At 41.8% G+C, this 10,377-nt stretch overlaps 1 protein-coding gene across 1 annotated transcript in view; it reads right to left on the bottom strand.

Moving 5' to 3' along the window:
• LOC136854853 (opioid-binding protein/cell adhesion molecule homolog) overlaps positions 1-4,309 on the bottom strand; it is an 11,861-nt gene extending 7,552 nt beyond the window's left edge. Inside the window, exons 1-4 of the mRNA XM_067131385.1 lie at positions 3,941-4,309; positions 2,780-2,925; positions 2,488-2,675; positions 1,832-1,996 (exon numbers count right to left, since the gene is read on the bottom strand). Of these exons, the coding sequence (XP_066987486.1) occupies positions 1,832-1,996; positions 2,488-2,675; positions 2,780-2,925; positions 3,941-4,053 (612 nt within the window). The 5' untranslated portion in view covers positions 4,054-4,309. The remainder of the gene's footprint in view (positions 1-1,831; positions 1,997-2,487; positions 2,676-2,779; positions 2,926-3,940) is intronic.
• Between the last annotated feature and the right edge of the window lie 6,068 nt (positions 4,310-10,377).

Genomic DNA, 10,377 nt, shown 5'->3' on the forward strand with positions numbered 1-10,377 from the left:
TACCCCAGACAGAGAGTTACTCATGATATTCCAGAATTAATCCTTGAAGACCCTAGACAGGGAGTTACTCAAAATATTCCATAACTAAATCCCTGAAGATCCTAACCAGGGAGTTACTTATAATATTTCAGAACTAAATCCTTGGGGACCCTAGACAGGGAGTTACTTATAATATTCAAGAACTAAATTCTTGAAGACTATAGACAAGATGTTACTCATGATATTCCAGAACTAAATCCTTGAAGACCCTAGACAAGGTGTTACTCATGATATTCCAGAACTAAATCCTTGAAGTCCCTAGACAGGCAGTTACTCATGATATTCCAGAATCAAATCCCTGAAGACCATAGACAGGGAGTTACTTATAATATTTCAGAACTAAATCCTTCAAGACCTTACGCAGGGTGTTACTTATAATATTCCAGAACTAAATCTTTGAAGACCCTAGACAGTGAGTTACTCATGATATTCCAGAAGTAAATCCTTGAAGACCCTAGGCAGGGAGTTACTCATGATATTCCAGAAGTAAATCCTTGAAGACCCTAGATTGGGAGTTACTCTTAATATTCCAGAAGTAAATCCTTGAAGACCCTAGACAGCGAGTTACTCATAATATTCCAAAACTAAATCCTTGAAGACTTTAGACAGGGAGTTACTCATGATATTCCAGAACTAAATCCTTGAAGACCCTAGACAGGTAGTTAATCATGATGTTCCAGAATTAAATCCTTGAAGACCATAAACAAGGGGTTACTCATAATATTCCAGAACTAAATCCTTGAAGACACTTGACATGTAGTTAATCATGCTGCTCCAGTACTAAATTCTTGAAGACCCTAGATAGGGAGTTACTCATAATATTCTAGAATTAAATCCTTGAAGACCCTAGACAGGGAGTTACTTATAATATTCCAGAATTAAATCCTTGAAGACCCTAGACAAGGAGTTACTCATGATATTCCAGAATTACATTCTTGAAGACCCTAGGCAGGGAGTTACTCATAATATTCCAGAATTAAATCCTTGAAGACCTTAGACAGGGAGTTACTCATAATATTCCAGAACTAAATCCCTGATGACCCTAGACAGGGAGTTACTCATAATATTCCAGAACTAAATCCTTGAAAAGCCTGGACAGGGGGTTACTTATAATATTCCAGAATTAAATCCCCGAGGACCCTAGACAGGGAGTTACTCATGATATTCCAGAATTAAATCCTTGAAGACCCTAGGCAAGGGGTTATTCTTAATATTCCAGAACTAAATTCTTGAAGACCCTAGGCAGGGAGTTACTCATAATATTCCAAAATTAAATCCTTGAAGACCCTAGGCAGGAAGTTAATAATGATATTCCAGAACTAAATCATTGAAGACCCTGGACAGGGAGTTACTCATAATATTCCAGAATTAAATCCTTGAAGACCCTAGACAGGGAGTTACTCATAATATTCCGGAACTACATCCTTGAAGACACTGGACAGGTAGTTAATCATGATATTCGAGAACTAATTCCTTGATGACCCTAGACAGGGAATACTTATACTATTCAAGAACTAAATCCTTGAAGACCTTAAACAGGAGTTACTCATGATATTCCAGAATTAAATCCTTGAAGACCCTAGACAAGGAGTTTCTCATAATATTCGAGAACTAAATCCTTGAAGTCCCTAGACATGGAGTTACTCATGATAAAACTAAATACTTGAAGCCCCTAGACAGGGAGTTACTCATGATAATCCATAACTAAATTCCTTGAAGCCCCTAGACATTGAATTACTTATCTTTATCTATACCTAAAATCCCTGAAAACCCTACACACAGAGGTACTCACGCTGAGGTTGTAAGCTTGGTGGGGTGGAATGGCAGGCCCAAGCATGTGGTTGGAGGTCAAAGTCCCCATGTAATTCGAAGCTGTACATGTATACGTTGTGTAGTCTTTGTCTGTGACGCTCCTTATTTCCAGAACAGAAGACCACTCTGCTATCCCATCTACAAGCTGGGAGGAAAGTACATGAATGTAAAGTTTAATAACTTTACATTTTACGTGGCTTTTACTACGTTTGGTGCAAATATGAATGAACAAGGTACTTGGTATGAGAAGTAATGATAGAAATAATTTAGCTTTATTTAGAAATGTAGTATAAAGTAAGACATCAACAAGACAAAGCTCTATATTGAAAACATTGCTGGTAACTTTTAGATATTTTCTCTTATTTAAATTACGTGCAAAATGTTCCATGGAATGTATTTGGTAATTTTTACCTTACTTTCTAAATGTTTCACTTCAGATCAATTACAGAATTATTATCGTATTATTTGGTAATTATGATAATTAAAGCTATTAGGTGAAATATGAAAACATAAAACTAGATATTATTATTATTATTATTATTATTATTATTATTATTATTATTATTATTATTATTATTATTATTATTATTATCATTGACGTATCAGCGATTAATGACAATGACTTGTCATTCTTACATGGGGCCCCCTCACGAAGTATTTACGGCTGTTAAACAAGACTCGATCTTCATTTATGGTCCAACGAAAATTGGGCGCCGGCGCTGCTTTCACAAAACACTCAAGGCGCCCCGTCCCGCCCAACTTCGCCCATGGCCTGCTCGGGAGCTCGTCTCTCAAGGGTTCCTCTTCCAATGGTTCTGGTGCCTCTGGATGGACAAGTACAAGTGAAATAGATTTCAATGAGAGAAACTCTTGGTTAATACATATTAAAAGCGCTGTATATGTTTAAAATACGTGTATGGAAACTCACGAGTGACGACGACAGCTGTTTTGACGAGTTTGGAAGTCCCGACGACGTTGGAAGCCTGGCACCTGTAGAAGCCAGTGTCAGCTCTGGTGACGAAATCGACCAGGAGTCGCGCCTCACTAATCCCCCAAGATGACACCTCACGGATGCTTCAAGGAGAGACATGGAGATAAGATTATAATCTTGTCTGAGCTAAAGAAAACAGAAGAGCAGATCAAAGTCTGCCCAAACCTAAAGGAAACGGAGGCGTATATTTAAGCCTTTCAAAGCAAAAGAAAATGGGCAAATAGGATTTATTCCCATCAAAGTAAAAGAAAACGGAGGAATACATTTAAGCTCTTCAAAGCAAAAGAAAAAGGGTGGATAGATTAATTCTCTTCAAAGCAAAAGCAAATGGGCGAATAGGTTAACGTCTCCCCAAAGCAAGGGCGAGTAGATTAAAATCTCTTCAAAGCTGAAGAAATAAGAGGAGTAGACAGTCAACTGAAAGAAGTGTATGTAGAGGTATATAGTGATTTTAAAAGCAGAAGGAAACTGTAGGCTTTAGCTGGTCTCAATTCCTGTAGGAAAGTCACCGGAAACTATTTCACTATTTTTAAAGCTAAAAGTGAAAATGGGGATTTCAGTAAACGATCGATATTTACTTCAAGACGAAATCGAATCATGAATAGGAGACTTATGCGGAATATAGTTATATTTACATGGCTGGGCTGCTTTAAAACCTGTACAGACGAGCACTATTGGCTTGGAAACATCCGGGAAGCTGTCTTAAATAAAAAAAAAAAAATTACTATTTTTTCAGAAACAGATGACATTTTTTACAAGATGTCGCTTATGTATAAATCAGAATCTTCCACTCACAAACCTACAAAGGTCTTTGTCAACTGCGATTCATTTTAGACAGAACATGAGGAAATCAATGACAATGAAAATGAACGAAAACGATATATAAAACTATACTATATATATATATATATATATATATATATATATATATATATATATATATATATATATATATATATATATATAATCAACAAATCAACAAATGACTAATCCTTTTATTTACTCGTACTGTACCAAAACCTACTCTCATCAGCTGCACTAACTTAAAGGTAGGTCATACATGATAGCAAATTAAAACCCTGAACTGTCCCGCCTTACCTAGAATTGTTATCCTGGATGGACCAGGTGATGTTCGGCGCGGGGTTTCCGATGGCTGAACAGGTGATGACAGTCGAACCGCCTTCATCGACTGTCACTCTCTTCGGCGCCATGATGCCCTCTGGTCCGTCTTGTCGTAGACAAAAGAAGATTACTATTTTTCTAGGTTGAATACGAGATTATTTAATATGTTTGGTATTTTTGATTAATGAAAGAAGTCTGTTGGTTTGAACCAAGTAGAAAATGATAATACTTAGAGTTCTCTCTACATTACTGGGATATTTGTATGCTTCTGAAAAGTATACCTTAGCTTAACCAGACTACTGAGCTAATTAACAGGTCTCCTAGACTGGCTCGAAGGATTAGACTTATTTTACGTAACTAAGAACCAATTGGTTACCTAGCAACGGGACCTACAGCTTACTGTGGAATCCGAACCACATTATAGCGGGAAATGAATTTCTATCACCAGAAATAAATTCCACTAATTTTTCATTGGCCGGTTGGAGACTCGACGGGCCCTGCAGAGATGCTATCCGAGAACTCTACCGATTCCTCCAACGAGGCACTAAGAATATATATATATATATATATATATATATATATATATATATATATATATATATATATATATATATATATATATATTATGTTCTAGCCTGGTTGGAAGAGTTAGCTTGAATTTTGGATGCAATTTTGCCATAGGGACAAACACCTAGATCTCAGAACATAACCAATAAATGTAATTATTAGTATGACTTACCTTGAAATTACATCTATTCAAAGAAAATAGGAAGGTACCCTTTCAAACCAGTCGGTTAGATTAAACTGATTTATTTGCAGATTTGAAACTAGAAATTAATATGGACAGGCTGGCAGATCAGCAATTTAGGCACATGCACTGTGCCGTAAAAAGTATAGTTACAGTTAGCAAAAAAATAAAAGTTTGCTTAAGACTGGCAGATAAAATTAGTTTATATTAGCACAACGTTCACGCTTGAGGGGCCTAACACGTGGCCCTTGTAGACTGTCGGCTGCAGTAGTGTCTTGCTGTGGCAAGATGGAATTGAGTCTTCTAAGGCCATTGTTTCACAAGGGCAGGGGCAGAATGCGAAGAGCCAGATAACAGGATTCCGGTAAAGAATTCCAGGTCAGCATTCTTTTACGCAGACTTTCTCTCACATGACATTAATTACTCATAATGGAGGGAGTTATTAATTAGATTTAATTAGCACATGGTAACACTATGGTGGGAATGCTATTTTTATTATTACAGGACAAACTTAATTTAGGTTTGGACCAAGTCATGAGTAAAAATGTGCATGCTAGGCTGTAGGAAACAAAGGGACTTGTTTGGGAGAATGAAGAGTTGGAAATATGGAAAACTGACAGAAATTTAGGACTACGAAAAGTACACAGGCATTATTTGCGACTTCAAGATTTATCTTATTGCATCTGTGCATGGAGCTCGCTTGCGAAAGATGGATTCAGGCCGCGGAAGTATCGACACGTGGCCAGTGGGAGGAGGCCAGAAAAGCACCAGCTTAGTGCTGTTAAGAGTAAAGTAATCTTGCACTTTGGAGTCAGGGAGTGGAGTGAGGATGATTCAAGTCACAGAGCCGGCCCCTCGATTCTAGCGGCAGGTACAGGACAGCGGTATATCTGAAAGAAGCAAATAACAGCCAGCACATAGGTCAAAGGAAATAGGTCCTATAGTTAAGACTAACTAAGGGGGCCAGCCTAGTGGCCCATTTACTATCCTGACTTGTCCTTGTGCCCTAACGACTTTCTGTCATACAGTATTGGGGGTAGGACACCTACATTCTGTCCCTCCCTAGTGGTGGTCTCCTCCTCCTGCTGCCATGAAATTTGACTTCCTAGCTAGCAGACTGGAGAGCCCAATTTTCTAAGTATGTAAGAGCTCCTCCTTTTAAGAAGGCATTCACTCCCTTTTGGGCATGAAGGCCTTGGCTAAGTAAGTTATTCGTCTCGACTAGTCCGTTAGCTTCCGTAAATGAGTCTTACTTTTGCAATGCAGCTAACTAAAATAACCTACCTAACTGCTAGGAGAGGATACTAGTTTTACTAACTTACTTAACTACAGCAGAGCCTAATGTTATGCAAAGGTATCTACAGACTTCTACTGGCTGTCTCTGACGACAGGGGAATTTTATTCCTAGGCAAAGGGTACATGAAAAATGGTGTCTTGTTGACATGGTCTACTATCCGACTGCCCTGGCACTAAATTAAATAACACTGACCTAACTAAATGCAATTATTTACAAATTACACAAACCCTTACAGAACATCACATGCAATGTTTTTGGACATGAGCAATTTGAAGGGTTAATTATGCTAAGTGGTCAGAGTTAGTACTACAAGGTTGCCTAGGATGTTAGGTGTTAGTCTACTTGGGCAGAGATCATGCCAGCTACGTCCTCTGGGTAGGTACCAGGGTCACTCTGAGATGGAAACGGCACTGTACCAATGGAACATGAGTGCCAAGGAGAGCTTGTGGCTCTTATAGGTTAACTGGGTCTCTTCCACCACTTCATCTTCGGTTTCTGCCAAGGGCTGGCTATGCCATCCCTAGGAGGTGACGAGGGCACCGACTCTGGGGAAAGGCCGTAGGTGCTGTCAGGAGGAGAATCAGAGGTAGCCCTAGGAGCTATGGGAAGGCTCCCTACTTCAGCTGCTGCGACAACCGTTATAAAGATAGAAACAGCTTCTGCATCCCGGTCAGACAGCTCCTGGTTGACCAGAGAAGGTAAGGTATTAAGGTCTGCCAGAGGTTCACCCTCGGAAGACGAAGGTGATTGTGAAGAAGAATCGCCGGGGGCTGGAGGCTCACAATTGGCAATGATCAATTCTGTGAGATTTGGAGGATCTCCCATAGGAGGATCTGTGACATGATTGGGACCTGGCACTGGCACTAACTCAGGCCCAGGCACAGAGGTTAAGGCTAGTGGAGGCTCAATGTCCAAGATAGATGGAGCTTGGCACTGCTCAGGGCTCTCAGGTGGCACTGACAGAGATTTGGAGTCAGGCGTGCCTGACGAGGGATTCGGACGTGCAAAACCCCTTGGTGTACTTGAGGTAGCATGAGACAGAGATTCCTGTCTCAGGTGGAGGGCAGAGCCTCTTGGGATTTTTCTGTTTGTGGTGTCCACTGCATTTTGCTTGCTAGGACACCCTGACCAATTCGTGGAGTGCTCTGTTACATTACAGGTCTTGCAACGGTACTTGGTTCTGGCAGTTTCCTTTCGCGGCGAGGGACAAAACCTTTCATGGCCATCCTTTTCTGAGGAGTGAGGACTATGCCTAGAGTTGTACAGAGAATGCCTCTTCTGTCGACGTCTTTGGTTAGCATAAGGTAGGGCTGACGGTGGCATGCCTGTCATGGTGGCGGTGTCCTGGTTAGGTGATTTTGGAGTTAAGGCCTCCCTAGTGGAGGCAGCTAGGCAACAGAGTGGCTTTGGGGAAGGACATCCCCAGAGGAGGTCTCGTCCCAACAGGAACTCTACTCTGTGCCTGATTTTGCCAACCATGCCAATGGGATGAGGTTGCGTGCCCCAAGGGGTTGTCACCTGATACTCGACTGTGGGAATGGTCTTAGTCTGCTCTTCTATCCAAGTCATCGACTGCCTGATCTTTTCGCCCACAGTGGTACTGGCTGGCACTCGGGCCCGATCAACTAAGCAAATATCTGAGCCAGTGTCTACTCTAACTGGCAGGTTCACTGGTAGGCTAGAGCCATCCATGGGTGCCACTGAGATGGACTGAGTCCACACCCACTTGGGTGAGACATATTGGCAGCATGACCACGGAGATTGTGGCACTGATCAGATCAACGTGCTTTGAGCAACTAGGATATCCAGCATTATAGTGCCCTGCAGTTCCACAGTCTCTGCAGGTACCCCTTGAATGGGCTGATTTCCCTGTGGTGACTGTTGGTGGAGAAGATTAAGTGGTTGCGGATGCAGAGGAGTCCTTGGAGTCCTTTTGAGGGTGCTGATGGTTACTTCTTTCTTAACGCAGCACTCAGATTTGGGTGACCAACTCTCTTGCAGAAGTTGCATGTTGGAGGTTTGCCATGGAGTCCGTTCTTCGGGCAAGTTGGTCCTGAGAGATGTCCAGGTGGCACTATGCACCGGTGAGGTGTGCTGTGAGACTGGTTAAAGGTCTCCCAGTTGTTGGCCATACAACAAGCTTCTGCTAGTGTTTTAGGTTGCTTGTCGTTGAGGTGCACAGCGAGTGGTCCAGGAACATGCTGGAAGAGATCCTCCAGCATGATCTAGTTGAACAGGTCCTGGAACTCTGTGCATGCCATGGCATTGGGCCAGCATTGTCCTGATTGGGTCTTGTGATAGGCCCAATCAACTTCTTTGGTAAAACCTCTAAAATGCTGTCTCCATCTCTCCAGGGTGACCTTGTATGCCTTGGTGATTACTCGTCGAACGTCTACCATGTTGCCTCTCTTACCCTTATCCAGCAAGCGGAGGGTGGTCTTGGCTTTGCTGTCCATGTGCTTGGCAAGCAGTGCTGCCCTCTCTGTCTCGGTGATAGAGTAGTTCTCAAAGAGTGCTTCTACTTCCTCCAACCACACCTTGGGCTCATCCTCTGTCCATGTAGGAATCAGAGTATTAATGCTTGATATTGGAGCATTATGTGCAGTAAGTGTGGGGTTGGAGGCTTGTTGGTCAGCCAGAGCTTCAGCAGCTTCTTTTCAAGCCTTCTCCACCTCGAGCTCCTTTTCCTTGAGAGCTCACTCTCCTTGAGAGCTTGCTCACCCTCCTTGAGAGTTAGGTCACTCTCCTTTAGAGTGAGGTCTCTTGCTGCCTTAGCTTCTTCGTACTTCCTCCGATCTTCTCTTTCTGCTCTTCCCTACTGGAGTATGTCATCCAGCTGTTCTTTCACCTACTGGGTGAGTTTCTGTCCTGTGTAACATGTTTCCTTGCCCATGTTCATGAGGGCTTGGCGCTGTTCTAATGACACGGTTCAAGTCTTTTAGAATGTCTAGGGGAAGGGGTGTGTGACAGCGGTGAAGTGTCCCATAATTTGGTGGCACTTAGTTACAATGGCACCTTCTCAATAAGGTGGCACTGTGGCTGAATGTGCCATGCAGAGGTCACACTGACTGAGCGATCCTGAAGGAGGAATGATCCTTATGGGCGGATAAACTGATGAAGTGGAGCAATCCTGAAGGAGCAATGATCCTTATAGGTGGATATGCTGTCGTTGACACTCTGTATCTCAGGGTCAGGTGCAGTGGCTTATGATGTGAAGGCTATGTCTAGGTGGCACTAGGGTGCCAGTGTGATACAGGGAACAACACTAAGAGGCAGTGCAACCAAATTGCACCGAAGGAAATAGTACTCTGCCCAAGGCAGAGCGGGAGCAATGAGTAAAAGGGAAGATGAATGTTAAAGTGCTTCAGTAACCTAGTTGTTGGCAGCGTCTCCCAAATTAGTGGCACTGTGTAAAGTGGAAACCCTTTTGACTTGCACTCGTGGGCAGCTAGTTCTAAGAACTAGTGGCTGCTCCCTAACACGAGGAAAGGAAGTCTGCGTCCTGACATGAGGGAAGGAAGGTTTTGGGGCTGCACTCAATGTGCAATTTGGTGCTTGCGGTATAAGCAAGTCTTGGATAATGAAAACCCACTAGTGCATGACAGTTAATAACTGTTATTAAATGGTTGTACGTTTTTTCTTCGAAACGCGCGAGAGCTCACTCCGTTGGCTGAAGCACTTATCATGAAAATAGGTACTGGAAACAAATACAGTGAACATGGACATGTATACAAGTTTGCACACTGTGTGAATGAGTATAAGGGAAGAATTGATGGGAATCGAAAAGGTAAGTTTTGGGTGTAAATGGAAAAAGGTTTATTGTCTTTGGCTTTATGAATTAATGAGTTTATTCTCCAATATTCGCTTGTTATTACTATGCCCTTGTTAACTTTCGTTGGTGAGGATGTAAGAATATTAGAGTTCTCTCTCTCTCTCTCTCTCTCTCTCTCTCTCTCTCTCTCTTTGATGGCGTATTTGTATTGGAATGTACTCGTTGCATTATTTAATTTATTCTAATTCATTATTACAATAATTTACTTAGAAAATTATGCTAAGTTACTTTTTAAAATTTAATTTGGAATTTATGTAATTTTATACCTAGCTCCTGTCATGACAAGTTAAATGATGGAAAGGGTTTTCAATAACTATAAGAAATATTTTTAAGTTTTACGTTAGGGTGCGAAAAGAAATGGAATTTTGCTCAGCGAGCGAACGATGAGAAGTGGAATGGGGTGTGGGAGGAAACAGTTTGTTGGCTACTGGTGACATCACGCACCTTATGCACAATACTCGAGCGGTAATTTACAATTTAGGGAAAAGAAATCTCAAAATTTTCTGACCGAATGATTGGTGCCGATATGCAGGCTC

The sequence above is a fragment of the Macrobrachium rosenbergii genome, chromosome 30 (assembly GCF_040412425.1).
Source record: "Macrobrachium rosenbergii isolate ZJJX-2024 chromosome 30, ASM4041242v1, whole genome shotgun sequence".
In the NCBI taxonomy this organism is placed as follows: Eukaryota; Metazoa; Arthropoda; class Malacostraca; order Decapoda; family Palaemonidae; genus Macrobrachium; species Macrobrachium rosenbergii.